The sequence below is a fragment of the Microplitis mediator genome, chromosome 9 (genome assembly GCF_029852145.1).
Source record: "Microplitis mediator isolate UGA2020A chromosome 9, iyMicMedi2.1, whole genome shotgun sequence".
Lineage (NCBI taxonomy): Eukaryota > Metazoa > Arthropoda > Insecta > Hymenoptera > Braconidae > Microplitis > Microplitis mediator.
Genome location: NC_079977.1, coordinates 81692 through 106018, shown reverse-complemented (window position 1 = coordinate 106018; position 24327 = coordinate 81692). Strand labels below are relative to the sequence as shown.

The 24327-nt window shown below is 28.7% G+C and overlaps 1 protein-coding gene across 3 annotated transcripts in view; it reads left to right on the top strand.

Annotated features, from left to right (window-relative positions):
• Positions 1 to 24327, top strand: part of LOC130675069 (uncharacterized) — a 126493-nt gene that overhangs the window by 95852 nt on the left and 6314 nt on the right. For all 3 annotated transcript variants that reach the window (XR_008991201.1, XM_057480534.1, XM_057480533.1), the window contains exons 7-10: positions 12767 to 12958; positions 20441 to 20534; positions 22104 to 22301; positions 24047 to 24259. Coding sequence is in view for 2 of the 3 variants with exons in the window: in XM_057480534.1 (XP_057336517.1) it covers positions 12767 to 12958; positions 20441 to 20534; positions 22104 to 22301; positions 24047 to 24259 (697 nt within the window). In the remaining variant the exon portion in view is untranslated. The remainder of the gene's footprint in view (positions 1 to 12766; positions 12959 to 20440; positions 20535 to 22103; positions 22302 to 24046; positions 24260 to 24327) is intronic.

Below are 24327 nucleotides of genomic sequence, written 5' to 3'. Positions count from 1 at the left end.
GATAAGTCAGGCATAGAGTAAGAGCAATATTTTCAACGATTAAGTGGTAAAATTGAATTGCCATTGCACACTCCATCGAACTATCTAGCTGAATGCTTTTGTTGGCATTGAGCCAAAAAAATAAAAAAAAACAAAAAAATAGTATAACATAACCCACCGGGCGTCGCGACGATCCACAACCAATCGTTCGATTCATTTAAAGAACATCCCAAAAGTGGGAATCGATAAATATTGAAAACACTTAGTCTATGTTTTCTCCTATCACTACAAATCGAAATTTATTTTTATTTTATTATTTATTTATCTTGGACGTAACCCCTTTCACGACATTACTCTGTCTACTTTCAGCTCTCTGAGTTATTTATATATTTATATTTATTTATGAAAAAAATTCAGTCAATTTAACAACGACGACAAACAATGCACTTGACATTTCAAACACTTGGAAAAGTGTCTTGTCAAGTAATTTTAGTTTGTAAAACTTTAAGAAATTCATGTCTTTGTCAAACTTTAAAAAGTTATTATTATAAATATTATTTTTTCAAGCATTTGAATTTGTCATTTATACCTTGAAAAATTTATTAATTTCAATTTAAAATAAATCGTATTATAAATTATAAATTATTTTAAATGCATAAATTGCGTCATCCACTAAAAACTAAATCTTTTAGGATAATTAATTAAATTAATATTGTAAAAGTCTTAAATTTAGAAAATGTAGTCGTATAGTCACGAATCTCAATAATATTTAAACTTGACAGAATATTGATTATTTTTATCAACGGCTTAAAAAATAAAATTATTCTTATATAAATATTTAATTTATTATATTATTAGAGAAATAAAAAAATAAATAAAAATAAAAATTTCGTTAATATTACAATAGATATGTCTCTCTATGATAATGAAATAATTAGCGACTAGTGACTATTGAATAATAGATGAGTTTATTATGAAATTAATTAATTTGATGGATACCAGCAGAGATCATCGACCTGACCGACTTTATTTCCCGTCTGAATACATTTTAGGTGCATGGATCGATCGTCGTTAGTAACCGCGACATTTATAGAAATATCATTTCAAATTGTTCAGTCAGAGTTAGTTAGATAGTTGCCAGTATATTAAACTATCTATATTTATAAAGATATACATATATCCATGACATATAAAACAAAGGTTTTTTTTTTTCTTTTTAAAGTTGTTATTGTATAGAGCTAGTTACAGTTGACGGGAGTTACAAGTATCCATAGTTTTTTTAACAAAAATTACATTATTTTTATAAAAATAAAATAGTTTAATCAATAATCAAGTCAGTCAAGATTAAATCTATAGGTATCTAGCTGATTTTGTTAATAGAGACGATTACTCGGACGGAATAGGAAAATGCGAATGTGGCATATATAGTTATATAACTATATAGGTATCAAATTCTTGTATGTATATATAAATATATGTATATACAGATCGCCAGATCTCGAGAGCATCTAGTTCAAGGGACTTTGAATGATGGACAGATTGCTGTAATATGCATAAACCAAGTCTAGAACATGGAAATCCTCTTTACAATGTACACATATACACAACACACACATCACACATAATGCTAATAATAATATAATACACATATATACAAATAACTTATATTAATATTAATTTTTGTCAATCATACAACAACAATCTTATTGTTAATAATTATTCAATTACTATGAATATGTTACAGTTTTATAATACTAATTAATTTAATATTATTATTATTAAGTGGGGGGTGATTATAAGATATTCTTACCTACATTAAGTGGAGTAGCTCAAGTACTGACAGACATCCGACTAGTAATAGGTTACAAACTATGGAATATCAATTTATGACAATTGATTATTTTATAAAATATATATGAAGACATTTATTATATAATATATTTTATCGACGTAAATTTATAACTGAAACATAGCTGTTAGTTTAACTAAATTTAATAATTCATAACGACTAATCTATTATTAATATGTTAAAGCTTCTCATACAAAATATCTATATCTATATATTATATTCTGATGATAATTAATAATCTTTAAATATGTCTATCAACAATATCAATATAATCCTCTACAATATATTGTTATTGTTAGTACATTATATATTATATTACCGAATTAAAGATATTAATATTTCCAATCATATCAATAAATTTAACATCTATAACAATATCTCTTATAGATTATAATTACTGATACAAGTACACTAAATGATATATTGCTAATTCACAATTTTGTCAATTACAATAATTACAATATATTTTGTTTTATTATGTTGTAAAGGAAAATATCAAAATATAAATCTCTATTCGAATATAAGAATTTTGTTGTAGCTTAGATATAAACTTATATGACAAAGCTGCAATACCACAAGAAATATATAAAAAAAAAAAAAAAAATATATGTATGTACTACTGTGTAGAAGCCTCATGTCAGTAACATTGGACTGCAAAGATGTCGAGAGCGTTTTTCTGCTTCTGACAATCTGGCTCTACTCTTTTTTCGCTCTCTCTCTCTCTCTCTCTCTTCCTCTATTTGGACTATACCAGTCTTTAAAAAAACTCGAAGAATGAAAGGTATCGTCAGAGTTTTTACAAAACGTCCTAACTTGTTGTGACTATCGACAAGACGCCGCTTTATATTATACATATATCGATACATAAATAAATAAATTTAAAAATATATATAATTATTACTATTGTTATCAGGTAAAACGTTTATTAAAGTTATTTACAGTATATATTGTTAATTTATAATACTGAGCGGTTGGTTTGAATGATAAAAAAGTTTAAAGATAAATGAAATGAATTAGGGAATTAATGAATTAATGAAATGTGAAGGTAAGAATAATATTTATTTAAAGACTATATAATAGATATAAAAAGTTTGTGATGAAAAGTTTAATGTTTTCTCAAGACTTATTCGCAGGAGCTAGGGATATATTCTAGGCAAGTTTATCCTTTAACTCGGGGGTTTTACAGTGAAGCTACTAATACAGAGATTGTCGGATACTATATACTATATATACTATGTACTGTATACTATATACTACATACTATATACAACTCGATGAGAAATTATCATTAAGCCCCGCGGTAGACGCGCTTGCGTATTCACAAGTCTACTTGTTTAGTCTGTGTAAGAGACAATTTACGAGACTCAACTCCGCGGGGGCCTGAGAGCTAATCCACCGGCAACGAGCGTTCTCTCGTTCGCGGCAAACTCGTGACTTTAGCTCTTCTCTTTGTCACGAATCGAGTTTAATCCTACTGCACGCGGCGTACCAGTGCCTATCTCTACAAACTCACATACTCTCACTTTTTATATATCCTAACATAACATATGATTTTAGTTTCCACAAATTTTATTTTCTTCATTATTTACGATATAAATTTGATATTTATAAAATTAAGAATATATGTAATGCATTTCCTTCACTATCATTCACTTTACTCCACTTAACTTAAACCTAAATGTTCTAGAGCGGATTTCCTACAAGTCTTTTTTGAGCTACTACTATTAGAAGACATGATAATATATAAGCAAAAAAAGGTTAATGCTGTGCTGAGTTATTCCCAACAGGAAAAAAGTTACGGTCATTTTCTATCAAATCACATAGACTAAAGCGTCTTTTTATAAATTAAATTTTTTAAATTTATTTTTATAATTGTTTTCTAACAAAAAATTAAAAAAAAAAAAAAAAAAACTACCCTCCAACATATTTTTCCTAAAATAAATTATCGAAGCACTCTACAACATTTTGAAATATTTCTGCTATTTCACGAGGGTCGAGTCACCCTTTTATTGAGTCAACTTGACGACGTACTACTGGTGTAAGAGTGTGTTCGTCCAAAATTTCAAGCGATTTTTCATTTAAACAACTCCTGTTTTTTTTTTTGTTATTTTCACCATCGCCATTGAGTTTGTGTAGAATGAGATCTCACGTTCAGGTACATAAAAGTTATGGTATACTCGATGCTCACATTTATATGCACATACACACATACCATGGCTTGAGTTACAAATGATGCTAAATGCCCTTGGCAGCCTATTTTTCCATTCAGGCCTAAGAGTCAATAAGTGTCGGGAAATGATGTACTGTTCTTTACACGGCGTCTTTTATAAATTTAATGCACAAGAAAATAAGAAAAGCTGAGGTAAACTTTATTTCAACAGAATTTCATTGATTTAGATTAAAAAATTTTTTTATCCTCTTTATTGTGATATTTTTAAATTCTCAGCTTTTATGTCAACAAAAAATTTTAAATATTCAAATTAAAAATATTTAAAAGGAATGTCTTTTTAGTGTGGCATCGTTTTTTTTTTTTTTTTTTTTGCATTTTTTGAATGTATATAAAAAAGCTCCGCAAGGTTGAATTTTTTCAATATACAAAATGTATTATTGTACATTATCGGAAATAAACGATCGATCAGATATTGTATATTTTTTTTTCTTTTCTGTATAAAATAGGATAACTTTCTGTTAGTAAAATGAATGTAAAAGAGAATAATTGATTAAACATCAAAGCCATACTGTTGGAATGACATTTCTATCATGGTAATGTCAAAGTATCACCAATTGAACGATTAAATGTCTGGTTTAGTATTGTATAGACAACAACAACAACAACAACAACAGCAAAAACCAAACAAAGTTTTTTTATATATTTTATAGTTTAACTTTGTCTAGTTTTCGTATTAGTATTGAAAATTGATTTTAAAGTGAAAAGATTAATCTGCTATAAAAGTATAATCTTTCTATCTCTTCATTTAATGTTTAAAAACATAAATTTTATTCGTAAATTTATATTTCTTAACCTTTTGGCCGACGTTATTCCTTCACAATATATTCCATATATATATTACAAAGAGTCTCAGTACTCCATCTTACCATCTTTCCATTTCTCCTGTACTCATCATAACCCGATAATTCTCTTGCAGCTGTCGCAACAAACGTCCAAAAGACGCTCACGGAAACTCGTCTTCTCGGAAAACTCTTGTAACTTTGCCGATGATAAATCCCACCTGTCGTTCAGGAGCAACCTACCAATCTCCCCATAGTTATATTATCCACATCTTTCATAAAATTTATATATCCATCCACCCACATCTACACATTTAGCATCCCTATTTATTGTTTCTTTTATTTATTTGTACGAGTTGAGCATTCTTGGTACACTGTATCGACTATTATGTCAACTAACAAAAGGAAATTAAACCTTCTCGATAATTTTATCGATCGGTCCTTATCCTATAGAACATCTTTAAATATTTTTATCAAAAAAAACGTTAGCAAATCTAAAAGTCTCATCTCAAACATTCATTTGATTCTTAATGTTTACGAACCATCATATGTGATACGTGACAATTGACATGATAACTTATGTATTTAGAGTGAGTCAAAATAGTTATACGGAATTAAGTGATTATAAAGCATCATCAGCGCTTTTGAACTTGATAATTTTATTTTAATACTTGTCTGCCATAACGAATTTTTCTGAAAAATTTTTTTATCCTTATAAATTTAGATTAAAATATATATACATATATATAAACAGTGTATATAATATACAAAGGAAATCTAAAGTTACCACAGTTATCTGAAACCCTTTTTGAATGAGTGTTCTTGTCAAGAGACTGCCATCATATTCACCCTCGGGCTGGTTACAACCCGGCAACCCAACAACTCTCAACCTCATCTCTAATAATCCGTCCAAGAACTTGTGATGGATCCACCTCAAGACACACGTCCGTAACATTCTGACTGTTTAATGAGACAGTTGATCAGACTTTTGATCTAGATATTTTACTTTGTACATATTTATCTTAAACTTATACATCTCAAAGGATTACAGTAACAAAAGTTAAGTACAGCACCTATCAAATACTCATCGTTTAGCTAAAATACTTTTTTAAATCCCACTCCCCTAAATTCGAGATTATTCAGAACAAGAGACCAAAGTCACAAGTCGAAATCTAGAAAAAAAAGATACATATCAAAATAGTGATAACCAAAAGAAAAAAAAAAAAAACGATAGCATATTTTTTCGTAAATTTGTCATGAGTCACAGCTATCTTGTAAATGGGATCTACCCTTACATAATATAATTGTTGGGTATTATTCCCTTGTCGCATTTATAAATTTTTCTTTTTCGCTTCTCTAGTTCCTTTTGATATAAAATACAACCAACCACAACTAAAAAGTTGTGGTTTATACTGAAGATTATTAAACGAACCATGAAATAAAAAGATGCCATAAACATTTAAGCTCTCATATATTTATTTTAATATTTTTTCAAATATACATCCAATACCCATGTATATATGTATATAGTCACTATATTTAGTTATAAGCACACATATTAAGCACACATATTAAGAAAATAAAATTTAAGTGTTTATGTCCAGTCTTTCTGGATTTTGGGTATAAATCAATCTTCTTTTAATCATTTGTTACTTTTATTTTTACAATACTGAGTCGCTACATTAGGGGTATTTAAAAGATTTAGATTTTTTGTGAGGATGTCTTATTTATGGGGGACATCCTGACAATTTATCATATTTAATCAGTGTCACGTTTATATTATTATTATTTTTTTTTATTTTTTGCATTATCATTTTAATGTAAAACAAATTGTTTCGCAAATAAGTGATGTTGTTTTTTATATCAACAATATTCATTAATACTTAACGTAACCCCGTTTGAATAATTTAAAAGACAAGTAGATGCTAGCCATTTGTAGTTTGCTTGTTACTAACTGCAGCATTTAACTATTCACAAGGGTGCAAGCCTTTCTCTCGTGTATTGTATTTTTTTATTTATTTCTATGTCTACGTATTACATTTTCTATGAGCTAACACATGCCGCAAGCAACTAGATAATATAAAAAGAGAAAGTGACTGAAAGAAAAAAAGACGAGATAATTTCAATATAAATATTAACTAATAGTATAGCTACACTTTGCAGTATATGTTCTTTAGTTGTTTTTGATTTAATAATAACCCTGCGTGCGTTAAACTAATTATTATTAATTAACAATGGAGTATTGGGATACAAAGGGTTTTTAGAGAGTGAAAGTATATTTATAGTATATGTTGATATCTAAAGATTAAGAGTAACTGTTTATTCTCTTCTGTATTTTCACTCCTTTGTTGTGAATACATTATAACTCTATTACTAAAACTTTTTAATTTATACATTATAAGTACTTGTATTAAATGAATAATAGTGCTCTGTATATTTAAGTTAATTAATTAAAAATATTATCTGTTATTATATAAAACTTTTTTATGGAGACAAATTTTTTTTCTACAGCTATTTATTTATTAACACTAGTTATTTTTTTTAATTAGTGTTGAAATTACTTAATAATGGGTTTTGATATATCAGTTGATGTTAATGTGCACATTACCATATATGGACTAGACTAGAATCAGATTAAAATAAACGTTAAAACGACACAGTATCTATATATATTATTTCTTGACTATGACTAGATTTAGAGAGAAAAAGATAAAGAAAAAGAATAAAAGAGAGTAAAGGGGAAAAAGCTAAAAGGATAAAGGTGAAACACTGACAAGAACCGTAGCTATCCAATGAAGCTCATGAATATGCAGGAATTGTACCGAGATGATGGTCAGACACCGGAAAACTACGGATAGGCGTATGAATATGCTAACCGTCAAATATTAAAGATAAAAAATATATTATTCAATATTTTTATTTTATTTTTCTAAAACTTTTCATACCTATATACTATTTTTATTATACATTTACTTTTTATGTGCAATGACCCTTAAACAATTATTATTTTAATTTTTCTATCTTATTTTTTGAAAAATCATTTTATTTTATAGAATAATAATTTAAATAAATTTAATTATTGTTGTTATAAATTTTTCTCTACGGTAACTGAGATTAAAAAAATATATATATATAAATATTGCATCAATAGAATTGTGAAATTCTTCGTGACAAGATGCAATAAGAAACAGCATGCATTTATTATCCTTTATGTTAAATTTGATACTCGGTGTTTTCTTACTACGTTTAACAGTAATATATATAAACCATTTTTTTTCTTTGTTTTTTAATTTTTAACTTTTTTCGACCGACTCTTAATAAATGTCACAAATACATATACGCACATACTTTGCACGCGATAAAATAATTTAACTTTTATCCTGTCATAAGAAGTAATAAAATCAACTTTTTTTATCCATATATTTTTAATGTTAATTATATTTACGATTTATTTATTACATATTTAAATTAAATCCGAGATAGGATATATAATAATGATTATAACAAGTGATTAAGGAAGATGATAGATACTAAAAAAATTTAATAAAAATAATAATCAATGATGGTTTTACATGAAAAAAAACTTTAGTATATACATATGTGATTTTTTAAATCCCTATTGATGAGGAGACCAATCATCTGTGCTTATTTCCAAAGTATGATTTAAATATGGATGCGCGGGTTTTTGACTAGACTTGAGAAATTTATATAGTTCGAGTTGCGTGATTCTATATATGTATACTTATAAATGAAAAGGGGTAAAGTAGTGATGTATGTTAAAGGAGAGATTGGTAGATAGGTGATAAGTCGGTGTGAAATTATCTAGGATTACGCAATCTGAATCCTTTGAATGACATATTTCATATTCTATATATTAGGTATAGTGGCGATAAGTATTCATAAACTATTTGAGACTATTGAGATAAAAATAATTATATATCTAAACAGTTTTTATTTAAAAAAACGTATATATAATTGTTAACGACTGATAAAATTACCTTGATTATTTAAATATTAATATTAAATGTTCGTGATAATAGTTAATAAAAAGTAGTTTATTAAATTTACATTTAAACTACTAAATCAGATTATATCATCAGATCTCTTTTTTATTCTGATTGTTATCTTGATTGCTTTCAACAACCACAGATATTCTTTTGCTATTTTTATACTATTAAACTATTCAATTTTTTTAACTTTTTTATTACTTTTTTACCATCACACTGTTCATGAAGATAAGAAATTAAAATTTAGTTTCAAGATTACACTGACAAGTGCAAGTGAAATCTAAAATGTGTTAAAGAAAATGCTTCTTATCGTTTTATCTCTTTTGCCACTTTTTTCACTTACCTAAGCGCAATTGACTTGGACACGAAACCAATTTACTCTCTTTTCCACGAGAATAAATCGACAGAATGTCGTACATAAAGAATTGTAAATAATGGAATTTTTTTAATCATTTTTTTAGACATTAAATAATAATAAATTACCATATATATTTTTTAACATTAAGCAATCAGTATATTTATCAGTTTAATTATTTTAACGTTTTAAACATTTATAAACGATAAAAAAAAAAAAAAAAGAAAATCAAAATGATGTATTAATCTTGAAAAAAGGCACATTACCTTTCTGTTATGTCTTGAATAAATCTAAAGCTGCTGAGATTTTTTTTTTTTATTTCTTGGCTTCTTTATATATTTATTTTTCTTTCTTTTATTTTTTTCTACTACTAACCCAAGTAAAGCAGGATAGGCATCATGGCAGATAATTGATGGCGTTCATACTTTACCTTGTGCCAAGGATTCATTTTTCTCTGTGCCTCGGACTCTTGTAATCCGGGTGTTAAAAGTGTTGGGATCCTAAATGACCTCTTGTCGTGTTTTTACTAAAAAAAAACGTCCTATTATCTCTGTTAAGACTAAGTCAACAATTATTATTTTATTTAATTTAATCAAATTATACTCCACAATTAATTTATGTTTCTATAAATATCAGTTATAAAAGAAATGATATCACTCTAAATGAAACACTGATGAAATAATTTATACAGAAAATAATACCGACACAATATCTATGTATATAATATATAGAATGAAAGAAAAAAAATATAAATGGTGTATAATTCTTTAGTTGTTGTTATTGAGTTCCAAGTCACTTGACACCATCACAATATTAAACAACAACAAAACACGTACTTACTATTATTACGTATTATACAGCTATTACAACGTCACATTGTTGTAAAGTCCATGACATCATGACATGGTAGTAAGGGGTTTTATACTTTAGCGTGAGGCACGCTCTTACTTTACCACACACACAATCCATTGACTGACAACCCCTTTAACTCACGTGTGTTATTTCATATTATTTTATTTTTTACATATACTCCTTTTTCCACCACAATCTCTCAGTATATTTTATAATATTTTATCTAAAGAAAACTGAGGCACAACGGACAAAAAATACTCATTTAATAATAATATATATATATATGTATTTATAATCATGGGGATTTATTACTTTGAAATACGATTTGCAGATTTGTGGGTAGAAGAGTAACCACTCGCGAAATGACTCGACGACTCGATTGCAATACCAATGTAATATACAATATCTATATATATATATACAACTCTATAACTATCTCTATTTATCTTTACATATAAATTTATTTTCTTTCTTGCTTTACAACTTTAAATGTCTATCTTTGTCTCCTTCTCTCTTTCACTTCAATCAGGGAAAATCGAATCAGGCGCACCCTACGTAACGTAAAATCGTCCCCTGACCCATTTCACCAAGTGAAATTCCCGCAGCTGAACAATTCCCCTGTAGGCGTTACTCGTCATAAATTCCCTCACACTGAACTCTACTTTAAACCCAACCAATAAAATTATGTTTAGATGTATTTAGATAATATTCAGATTATATTTAGATCCTTAATTGACAATGTTTTTTTTTTTTTTTTAATTTTTTGTTTCAAGCATGACCAGTATTGTTAAATAATTTTATTTATTTTTATTATAATAATAATAAAAAATAAAAACTGATAGAGATGAATAAAATTATTTTACATACGGTACCAAGCATAAATTCCAACCGAATGAACACGATTCACATTTCTCATCAACGCCTGAGGCTATTCAATGATGCTGTTACTATACTACTTCTACTATTACTATTTTAACGAAGGGGTTGGTTTGTTGGTTTCTTGCTTCCGTACTTCCTCTAACCAATGGTATTTTCATATCTCTCCTTATTCATAGAAAAGAGAAAGAGAGAAAGATAAAAAGATGCTATTCTCATTTTAGTGAATCTAAAGGAATCTTACTCTGTTATGTTTTATACACAAGGATTATTTATTTAGATTATCTGCAATACTAGTATATCAGACAATAATAACTTAATATTTTTTGTACATGGTCACTTGAAGCTTAAGGTTAATCATGATGTTTCTATCAAATACTTATCATTTTTTATTTATTAACTTTATCAGTGATTTAGTATAGTTACAAATAATAAGTAATGTTTGGTTAAATTTAATTTATTATTTGATGTAATTTCATCAATTTCTCAGTTAACAAAATATATTTAAATTCTTCATTGCTTTTTTATATCTTTTATCTCCAATAAAATATAAATTTTTTAAAAATTACCGTTTTTTTTTTTTTTTCACATATTTATCTCTCGGCTTTTCATAACTTTTCCATACAATATATGTAATATTTTAAAATTATAGCGATTTTCTACAAATGTGGATTCCAGATGGTGATTCAATGTCATAAATTTCGGATACCTATTCATGAATTTTCATGACTTTTATTATCAGGAATAGTTTTTTTCCACTTGAAATGATAATATAAAAATTAAAAATATCTAGCGTCGATAATAATAACGATAACATTTGAAATATAATAAAATGACATCAGTATCTGCATAAAGTTGTAGGATGACAAAATAATGAGGCAATAACCTAAGGGTAGTAGCATAGCAAGCATTAACCATAACCTAAAGTGTAGGAGCTATAAGAGCTATAGGAGCATTTGGAGACGAAAGTTTGATTATTTGATGGTAGTAGTAGCATGGCTGGTATGGGTATTTCATAGCCTAAGGCTCCTAAGGCTAATATAAGGCGTCTAAGGCCAGTTGCCAACAAAGTGTACAGTATAACTTTAAGAGTATATGTGTATAGCGAGTATGAAGAGTATAGAGAGTATAGAGAGTATGGAGAAGCTTGAGGAGTAACCGAAGCAACCAAGCTAACCGCCTTTTCCCTGTCTCTGTGAGAATTGAATTCTCAGGTAGTAAGTTGGTCCACGTAAGATATTGCGCATTGCGAGTTTTCCGAGTTTTCCGAGTATTGCGAGTATTATAGTTCACGTCCCCAGTGATATACATCACTGAGAGAAGACCGACATAAACCAACGAATTGGGGAAGTAGAAAAAAAATTACCAAGTAGAAGAATAAAGAAAGATAAAATATCTATATAGATATATAATAAAACAAATTTAATTTTTTTTTCTTTTTTTTTTTTAATATCGATTTCTTCAAGCAAGTGATAACTATATTTTAAGTCAGACGAGAAATTACTTTTTATTTTTTTTGAATTGTTTTGTAGACTGATGTTCTATTTGAATAAATTATTTAAAATACTACGGGTAGAATAACTACCTGAAAAATAGATTTATGGAAAACCAGAAAATCATGATTTAGCAGTGTCTAAAATACTGTTTCATCAGTTAATTATAACGTCAGAAACTGTCAGTCAGACTATTTTAACAAATCCATTGTTATAAGAATAGGTTTAAGTTTTTATGCAAGTATAGATTAAGTTTGCTAGTTTTGGTTTTAAAATTTTTTAAAATTATTCATTATCACCGCATTGTTATATTGTAACATAATTTAAAAAGAAAATATTATTATAGGTAAAAGTAATGCTGAGAATATCATCAGGTGAAGGCGGTAGTTTTTTTACTGCTGACAAACGTAAGAAACAAATAACACTTATTGATCCAACATCAGGACAATCATCAACAGCTGAATCAGACCGTAGACCAACTGTTGCAGCTCCAAAGATGTTTGCATTTGATGCTATTTTTACAGAAGAAGATTCACAGGTAACATAACACACAATTATATTTAAAATTCCGGGAAAACCCAAAACTTTTCCGGCTGTTTTCGAACTCAGGGAGCTGAGTCTAGATTATCTATAGAACTTTTATAGAATTTCTTAGACGGCGATCCTGATCAAAATTAAGGCGTCTGTGGGATGCTCGAAGGCTTCGGGGGTATTAGGCAAGTCTTCTGGAAAAATGCTAGCACATAAAAGCGAATATATCTTTGTACCGAATCAACCGAATCATGCGTTTTTGGTGGTAATCAAAAAAAGCTTACCAAGACTGAAAACTGATTTCATTTTGAGGTGAATCGGGCGAATGGTTTATGAGTTATACGAAAAAAATCGAAAACAAAAAGATTTCGGACGTCCATCCAGAAATAGTCGAAATAGCTTCACAGAACCTCAAAACGTCGAGATCTGATTAAAATTCGATTTTTAAAAATCGAACTAAAACCGATAACTTGTTATTTTTAGAAAATTTTCAATTTTCATAGCAGGAAGTTAAAAAAAATAAACACATATATATAGATAAAAACAAGTCGCCTCAAATTTTCCTAGCATATACTATTGTTATTATTATTATTATTTGTATATTGATTTCCCGTCAGTAAATTTTTATTGTAAAATTTTTGAAGGAAATAATATTAAGAGCAAAGATTTTGTACGTGCAGTTGTCGAGTAAAGCGTACCTTAAGATTACTATATATAGAGTATATAGATATTTGTGAAGGATATGTAGCAACATTTCTGTCTCCGCTGGGCGCATAACTAAACTAATTTCCCGATTCCCGAAGCCAACCCTAGTGAGCAGGAAATCGCTCCAGGCGGGTGTTGCTATTGCTCTTTACCATGTACTTTAACCTACTGGCTTCGACATTTCAAATTCTGCTCTTCAATATCCGCTCTTTAATTCTTTCAATATTTAAATATTCACGACATATATATGCGTATACATTAAAAAATTATTTCTTTGATAATAAAAATTTTAATTGCCAAAGAATTTGATGATACTTTTGACCAATAATTTGGCGAATAACACATTGAGAATTATATCAATCGGTTTTAATAGATTATCTGCACTCCCGATCCTTTTACATGGCTATACTCTTTATTGGCTGGCAAGTAAAGGGACAAAGAGAATACAAGCAAAAAACTACAATAGTGTAGTTGGAGTGGTTTCAGTAGAGGGAGTGTAGTTAAAGAGAGACCAAGAGAGAATCGAACAAATTCTATACAATAGCAAAGCTTGATCCTCCTACTATAGTCTAGTCTCTTGATAGGTAAAGAACTTTCTTCCTCTAGCTATTTTATATCTTTTTTTCTTTTTCTCTCTTTCTGGATAATACACATTCAAGTTTATAGCTCCAGGGTCATTTGAATCTAACTTTCGATAATGTCCTCTAGGTCCGTCCATTGGTCCCTCTAGAAAGTACGCAAAAATACCTCGATATATCTTCGGGTATATATTATAAGGTATATCTATGGAATTTTCTCTATTGAAAACCAACCCACAAATTGACAAAAGTTTAAGAATTTTTAAGGATCATATTCTCGAGAGTTGGTATTTAAATTATGTGAGTTGAACAAAACTATACTAATAATATTCATTCCTAAAATTTAACATAACAATTTAAATAATTTTTTATAATAAATTACTGAACATATTTCAGTAGTATAGTAATCTATTAAACTATCCATAAATTATTGTTAATTAAGCAGTAATCCATTATCAAAAGCAATTTATTAATTAACAAGAACCCCATTTGGTCCATCATCTAGATCTAATTATATATATATATCGTATACGATTCTTCAATTGAAACATTTAAATTTAATCCACACATAATATTTGATTGTTTATTTATTATTATATTTATTTATATAACAAAAAATAATAATAATAATAAACCAGAATTAAACTTTGCTGTATGATAAAGTTATTTCCGATTTATAGATTGTCCATATCGTACTATGATCCATCTCAATTAGCCGTCTGACATATAAATATATATATATATATTTATGTATAGAGCCAAAGGGTATTGACAATTCTATTGCCGCAAACTAAACACTGAGACAATAGACGTCGACGCAGGATTCAGCGCCGGATAATTCACCATAGCCTATAATGGTAGATGCGGGACAAGGGCTTTATTATTGACTTACGACTAATAGTCGCGTTGTAGATTACACCATCACTCTATATACATCTATACATATATGAATGAATGTGTGTATCTGTATAGCATACGATAGTAGTTCATACTGCTGCCAATCCAATGAGAATTCTCTCTATTCTATATATTCCTCAGTACAGTACAGAGAGTTAAGCACACCGAGAGATAGACTGAGTTTAGTACAATACCTATGTTCATTGGCGTATAATGATCTATCGCTCATTTTCCGGTTAATGTTGATAGAACGAGCTTATACCACGTGGTAATATCAATAAAACTATCCCTCGTGGAATTTTTTTTATTATCCGGCGCTGAATCCTGCTTCAACGTCCCGAGTCTCTGGTTAATTAATTACCTTAAAAACTAACGCATTATAATTTTATTTTGCTTTATTATCACCTGCCGGGGAAGATACTGGCTATTTGACCTGCGCTGCCATGTCTGGCAGGTTTTCTTCAAAATCTGGCAAATTGGCAGAGGGTTAGATCTTTCGCCATAGAGGCTCTGTGCACGCAACCTCTACTAGGTTATTGTTAGTATTGAATAAATATAACTTAAAAATTGTTGAATAGCTTGATGTTGGAATATTTTTATACATAGCCCCTTATGGTCACTTGTCCCCCTGATTGTCGTGAAATATGTCGCGATTTACACGGGAGATTGGGCTCATCGGTGTCTGGGGACTAAGTACGCTCTCAATCCCCCCGCTGATTCTGGATCAAAAAAGCATTTGCTAAATCCGATGGGAGGAACTATATACTATATATGTATAGTATATAGTATATAGTATATAGTGTATATTAGTGTGTCCCGCTTAGTTTAACCATGCAAAATCGAATCCACACCGACATTTTCCTGTTGACGCTCTAATGTGCTTAATACATTTATCGTTTATTTATTTTTTACCTCTTTTTTGTTTTATTTTATCTATTTGTTCTCAATAAATCATTTAGAATAATTTCAGTTTTAAATCCGTATTTTTTTTTTTTTTTAAATAATCGTCTCTCTGGATAACGAAAATTAATCATTTGTTAATAGACAATAAATTTGTCAAAAGAAAATATATATTGAAAATAATTAGTTAAATCTACTAAAATTTGATCAGCATAAAAGATATAAAATAATAACTATTCAAAACACTAATCACTTATGAGTGTTATTATTAACGTTTATTGACAATTTTGGTGCGACATTTCGTCTGTTTCCGTGTTTCCTGACTTTATCAAGTTAAAGTGTCAACAAACGTTAATAATAATACCTATTATCCAAGGAACTGTCAACTTATTCTTAGTATCACTAAATTATTAGTATAAAAATGAGTAACACTTGAATTATCGAAATAATAATCGATTAATTGTAACGTCTGCTTGTGGAGATTCATACTAATCCATTTATAATCTGTTAACTGTTATTTTCTTCAATAGACGAAATTTTACCCCAATGGTTATTCCTCTGTCACCCTCTATGTCTATGGTTTACCAATTTTCACGATAATCGTTTTCAAGTACTTTTCAACCTCCAATATCACCTCTCCTCTCCTTTTATTTTATTTTATTTTATTTTATTTAAAAAGTACTTAACACGTGCAATCTAAATTTGATAAACTTTATAAACTTTAACAGCAATAGAGCAGCAGCAACCTTGTGCACGATATTTAACTTGTTGGTGTCGATATTCAATAGGGAGATTGATCGAGTTTCTGAATTCCGAGTTGAGTTGACGATCGTTACCATAGCGACGACACATCATTACACTATTTTTTTTTTTTTTTTTTACTATTCACGATCATATATTTTTTACATCACAAGCTCTTTATCTTCATATGTATATAGATATATATATACATACGTGTCTACTTTAAGTGATCGGTATGCTAAGAATATAATATTAAAAAAAATAAAAAAAAAGCCACTTTACGTTATTTTATACTTTTTAAAATTGTGAACGTATTGAGAGCCGTATCTTTTATGAATATAAAATGAGAGACAATTTTTAAGACGTGGCTCGTTTTGCCCTCAACTACAAATCTATAAATTATATATTAAATAAATGTCTGACCCGCATGATGATGAAAGTCATTACAAACTAATCGACAAGTTTAATAGAAAAAATTTAAATTGAAAACTTGATCTTACATTTTTTTATTTTTCATTCTTGAAAGAAAAAATTCAAAGTTTAAGTAAAAAAGTTGTTTCAAGATTATGCGGCTTTAAAAACCAAATCGATCAAACGAAATAATTGATCATGTAATGGCATTTCCGAATCTTTTTTTTACTTAACATAAGTTGATAAAAAAAAAATGTCAAACATTTTCATTGAATTTTCCTAGAAAGGTTATATATAAGTATATGGCGATAAATAAAACTGGATCTTGACAAAAATAATAAATTATTATGAAAAAAGGTTTAAATTCCAACGATTAAAAGATTGTCACGATTGGTAAAGAATGTTAAAAGCAAGGAAACCCATTTTGATTATTCACTCTCATTTCTCTCTACTTGCTATTGAATAAAGAAATTTAAGAAAAAAGAAAAAAGTTTAAAGAGGGTGCTACCAAAGAGAAAGAGATGAAGAAAAAGGACAGGGGAAAAGGGTAGTAGGAAAAGTAGTAAAATAAAAAATAAAGAAAAGGTATCGCGTTGCTTTGGTTGGGGATGCATTATTCCAGGGACTGCTAACACGGTTTTTACATTCACACCAAACGATGGAAATACGAGCCCTTGAGTAGTACCAACTTCTTAAGTTTCTTTTTTATTTTTTTTTATTTTGCTATAGCTCATCTCGACATCAGCTATAGCCTATACTTTTTTTTTTTTATCGTCATCGTCGTCGTAGTTGTTGTTCGTCGTTCGTCGTCGTCAATAATAAAAGACAAAAATAAAATATATAAAGTCAAAACTCACCCTTGCGATGTACCAAACCCAAGTTGCTTATTCTTATCTGTATTCTATCCTTGTACTTTAACCTATTGCGTTACCAGAACGCGGTCTGCAAGCACAATCCTCTTCATTGGTATACACAGTGTATATAAACCTACTGGTAACCGTGTTATTGGCATCAAGAATAAGACCAAGACTATGATGAAGACATTCAAGCTTTTACAATCATCATCATCATCATCTTGCCTACTTTGTCTTCTTCTTTTTCTTATTTTCTTCTTTTTCTTCTTCTTCTTTTTATTATTGGTCTTTTTGTTCTTGTTCTTCTTTTACAAGTAAAGAGACGTCGGAGTCAGTTTTAATTTACACCCATAGAAATTAATGGCCGCTTGCCACTCTTAATTGAGACTTGTCTAATATATATATATCTACGACTCGTAATCCGTAAGACGGAGCTTACGATACCACCCCAGATTCGTTGCTACGATTTTTCATTTTATTTTGTGACCTGAATAGCAATAAAGACCAAGATAATTTATAAAATGTGTAAGAAATCAATGCTAGAGGGTGCGTGCACAGGACCTCTGCGGCGTAACATTTTACCCTCCGCCAATTTGTCAAATCTTAAAGAAAACTTGACCTCACGCCAGCGCAGGTCATAAATAGCCAAATGTTCCCACCTCTTCCTTTTTGCTACTAGCTCGTCAGGTACCCAGGGTTAAAAATCAATGCTAACGATAATTATTAATTATAACCATGTCACTTATATAGTATTTTGATTTTAAATAATTTTGATACAGAATAAATATAGCTATTGCTGATGAATATTAGTCTAGTAATATTAAATTAGATTATTATATGCAATCTGGTTATATATAGTACTGATACTGATACCGAGACTGATGATGGTTTAGTCTCTTGAGTCTCTCGAGTCTCGGGTCTCAAGTCTCAAATTTTCATGTCAAATGTTGCTTAGCTAAGACAAATGTATTGCTATGATAATGTTAATTTCATGTAAATGACATCTGTGAGGTGCTGGTAGTTGTGGTAGTGGTAGTGATAGGGATAGTCATGGTTATTGCATAATATAATAGGCGAATTTCGTGATGGTCATGTTAAGCTTTTGGAACATGATGTTACACCAATTGATACCTATTCCAATAATATTAATTAATTATTTTAATCTGAGCTTGATAAATCTTACTCTGAGAGAGATTATGATAAAATGTAATATCATAATATTAATTGTTATCGTAAAAAACAGCTACACAATTCTATGATAGTTATTATCTTAGATTAAAAGAAATCTCAAAGTATAGATATGTATCACCACTCCAACATTACTACCGTGTCTGTATAGTATTGCACCCTTGATGAAATAACTATACGGTTGAAAACATGGTGTTGTCTCTACTCATAGTTTTCCACTTTCGTCCTAGTCCTAGTCTTTGTCATAATCATAATCATAATCATAGTCATAGTCATAGTCATAGTGGTTGTCGTCAAGTTGTACCAGAATGTCGTCGACGTGCTGTCGTGTACGACAATCAAGTGTTTGAGATTATGACGAAGCCCCTGGTCACGTATTTCATTAACCAGGATAGTTTTGGTACACTAAAGTGAGTCAACCAGACAAGCTTCAATGCAAGACTTGCCAGTGAAATATGTTTGCTCTTGTTCTCTTCCCTTCTTTTCCCTTCTCTTCCTTTCCTTCTTTCCCTTGTCCTTAATATGATCCTCTTGTAATTATGTATCCCCTTTGTATTACATTGTTGTTGCTGTTGTTGATATTTTTTTTATACTTAATCTTAATTTATCTTTAAAATTTCACTTAAACATATTTCTTAATAAATAACAATAATAAGACACCTGCCAATATAAAAATCAACAAATAAAATTAGACTGGCAGGTATTTAATTCTTTTTAATAAAATAAGATGATGATGATGACCTTAAATTACCGTATTGATGTAGTCTGCTATCATAGTAGTGGACTTTGTATATTTTTTAGCTGACATAAAGTCTGTCATAAAAAAAAATCGACAGACAGAGAAAAAGAGATGAAAAGTTTATTTATTTTTTTTTATTTATATGCCGAGCGCCTTTACTTTGCTGATGCATTTAGCCTGTCGTCTAGGAACCCCATAACGCTGTATCGGCTTTCATCTTATATTTTCCATTCCGTCCTTAAAGCAGCAGGCAACAGCCAAGGATCTTACCTTCATCTACTGAGATTTAAATCTTGTTTGGCTGCGGTATCGAGCCATGTCTACTTTAAGATTATATTTTCTTTCTCGATATATTTCGATCTTGTAAGACTTTTATGTAATACCGAATCACTATTGATAAATTATTTATTATTAAATTAAAGCAAGTCAATCCAAGTTAGATTAAATATTATGTATATAATTATTTTTGTTTGCAGATAGAAATCTGTTCAAGCGCCCTATCTGACGTAATTCATGCTGTTATCAACGGGACAGACGGGTGTCTCTTTTGTTTTGGTCATGCTGGTTTAGGTAAATATATGTTAATTTTTTTATATTATAGTTGTAGATAAATATACGCACATATACATATACATATTTTAATATGATTCTGTCAGAAAAAAAAAAAATATGTAATGGTTACGTATGAATATAAAAAAAAATGAAATTCCCTATTAAAATGATTTAAAGAAGGTACTAGAGAGTTGTTTTTATCTATTTTTTAGTTGGTCAAAAAGTATATAGTGAAGAATACACTAAAGCGATATGCCAAGTTGTTTTACATTTTAAGTTGTGATATCGAGTTTGCATGCAAATGTATGATTATACAACGAGGGGAATAATGTCTCTGCGAGGTATGAAAACGGAAAAGGGAAAGGCACACAGATCTTTCTCAGACATGAAACAGCTTGAATCAGATTGAATAGAGTAAGACTCAAAAATAATTTTAAAATAAAAAATAAAAAAATCCATTTAAAAGGAGACAAAGAGATAAAGACAACTTGGAAAATTGGAAAATCGGAAAAGGAGATAAAATATGCCAGTGGGACGTGCTTTTATTTACTTTTTCTTTCTTTCCACGTGACATTATATTCTTTTCTTAATTTAATTTCATTTTTTTTAACATTAATTAAGATAGCTAAAAAAGTTTAATCATAATACAAGTTATAATTATATTTTCTGTTTGATATATTAAAAAAATAAATAAAATACACATGGAAATTTACTTAGTCGCAGTGAAAATGTCAAAGGGCTGAATTAAAGCCAACTTTAATTCAAACTCACTTTATAAAATAAAATTAATCGTTAAATTTTGACGACTGTTCTGTTTTACTTTGTCAAAAGTGATAAACATTAAACTTTAAGTTTAAGGGACAAACTTTATTTTTAAATAATTACTCATGATTATTATTATACCTAATTGTTTAAATAAAATATTAATAAAGAAATACATTTATTATTAAACTTTGTAATTTTATCACTTTTTTGTGTTAAATTATTAAAAATGTTTACCATTAATCATTTATAACGTTAAATTAAACGAATTTTTAATTAAATAACAATAACAGCATTTATACGTTTTTTTTTTTCTTTTTTTTCTGATGAAATAGTTAAATAATATTTAAGATTGTGTGTTTTCATTACTTTTACGGTAGCGTGAAAGTTCCATTACCCGCAGAAAAAAAAAAGAAATTAAAAAAAACTTTAGACTTTTTCATTTATAATTTTAATATAAACCCTAACCCAAACCCTTTTCTTCATAATTAATTATATTATTAAAGTTGTTTTAACTGTCAAAAAAAAAGAAAATGAAAAGAAGGAAAAAAAACAAGAGGAAGAGAAAGAAAAAGAAAACAAAATGAAATAATAAAATACGTAATCAGTCAATCACAGCTGCGGTAAAAGAAAAAAAAGTTTTTATTAATTTTGACTTTTTACTTATTTTTTATCCAAGTTGTAATTTGAATAATTTAAGAGTTTAAAGAAATTTTAAATAATTATAACAAATAAAATTTTCATTCATTGAGTTGACTGTTGATTAAAAATTATTATTTTTTTTATTGTAATAGAAACTGAAAAGTGTGTTTTTTATTTTTTTAGGGAAATCTCATACTATGCTTGGCACTCCAGAAGCTGGTCATACTCTTGGTGCTATTCCATGTGCAATAACGTGGTTATTCCGCGGTATATCTGAACAAAGACAAAGGACAGGTGCAAGATTTAGTGTACGAGTTAGTTGTGTTGAATTAACAACTGGGCAACATCAATTGAAAGATCTTTTAGCTGCATATGCAAATGGTAATCATACCAATAACTTTAAATTTAATATGTATATCAATCATTACTAGGATTTTTTTTAACAATAACTTAAATTATGACGTTTCAAATAAATTTTCATCCATTTGTTAAAAATATTTTTAAAAAGTACTTGCTCTAAATTACTATCAACTAATACGCGTATTTTTCCGATTTTACATTTATTCATTATTATTATTATTATACTTTTGATTGTTGCGAGAGATAAAAATAATGTAAAAGAAAGTCAGAGAAACACGATAGTGAACATCTCACGTATTGCAGAGCTTTCAACGCTCACGTGAAAATGAATTGTAAGAGATAAGAAAAAAATAAAAAGAATATGTGTCTGTATGTCAGTAAAGAGATGATGAGAGTGGTAGAGAGAAAGTAAAAGAGAGTACGAGTTAGGCATGTGTTTTTTCAGTCAAGAAACAGAAAAACATACTTTTTTATTTTTTTTCCACTTAACTGTGAGTGAAAAAAAATAGATTCAAGTCCTAGTACTACATATATAGATATAATTTTACATGCATTTTATTCCATATTTTTTTATTCTTTGTCTTATAAAAAATTTCAAGTAAAATATATATATACATTTTCTTAATAAAAATTTATATTTAAACATTATCAAAAATTAAATTAAAATTTGTTTAAGTAAAAAATATATGAAAACCAATAAAAAATAAATTTTTTTGAAAAACTATTAATCTAAAATAAAATGTGATGGATAGTAGTCTCAAGATGATATCAAGTGTCCCAACTGTATCTAATGTACATCGATAGAGGAGTAGCAAGTAGTCTGGACACGGTCACGGTCACGCGTTGAGCTGGAACATATTTTTTTTACTGCCCTATCGAATACAGGGGTGACTCTTTTATTTAAAAGATCCTTTTTTTTCTCCCTTATATATTTTTCTTTAAACTTTTTATCCATCCTCGTTTTACTCAGTTATTTATTTGTCTTTTTCCAACACTAAACTCAAAACTTAACTCAACATTTCACCGTTAGGTAATACATATATAATATATAATATATAATACCAATACAACAAGATATCGATACGACGAAACAACGAAACCTATTATATATAGGTGGCCTTTAAACAGAAGACATATCGATTACACGTTTCCACACACAACTATTTTTATTTTTTTTTTTTTTATTTTATTTGCCCTCTAAAAGTATAGATGTCGAGAATATAACTCGTATCAGTCGTATCAAACTTGCAGCTTGCGTTCATGCGACCGACACACATGCTGCTAATATTACATTTTCTGGTTTTCCCTTTATATGGATATTGCCACGTGCCGTTGTGGAAATTTTATTTAACCAAAACTCCAGATCTATCTTTAAATGTTTAACCAAATCCTTGATACTTAATATTGAGAATGTACCTAACAAAATAGATAAATCTAAATGTATAATTATTCTAAATAAAAAGGAAATTTTAAATAAACTGAGTTATCTAGCCGGTTACTTGATATTTTTTTAATTTAATCTAAAGAAAATATGAGAGACAAAAATAAATTAAAAAGAAAACCAATAATAAATAGTGATGTGTAGGATGGTCCTTTTGTGAATCTATTCAGAATTCAAAGAAAAGAATCATGGATTCAATGCAATTCAATCACAAATAATGGACTCTTAGATAAAATCTTTAGTTAAAGTCGACCATTATTTATACAAACTATACACATTTTAATATTTCATATAATTGGATAGATATATATACATTATATTATAGATTCAGAACAATCACCAGCAGTTTATCTACGAGATGACCCACTGTTTGGTACACTGCAGCTTCAGCAACACAGTGAACTTCGTGCTCCGACTGCTGAACGTGCAGCATTTTACCTAGATGCTGCAGTTGCTGGTCGCCAATCTGAAGATAATGATGCTCATATGTTATATACTCTTCATGTTTATCAATACAGTGTAGCTGGCAAGGGTGGAGGTATATTTAAATTTTTTTTAATATTTACTTGAATTTATTTGTTTTTTCAATTGAAATAATAATAATAA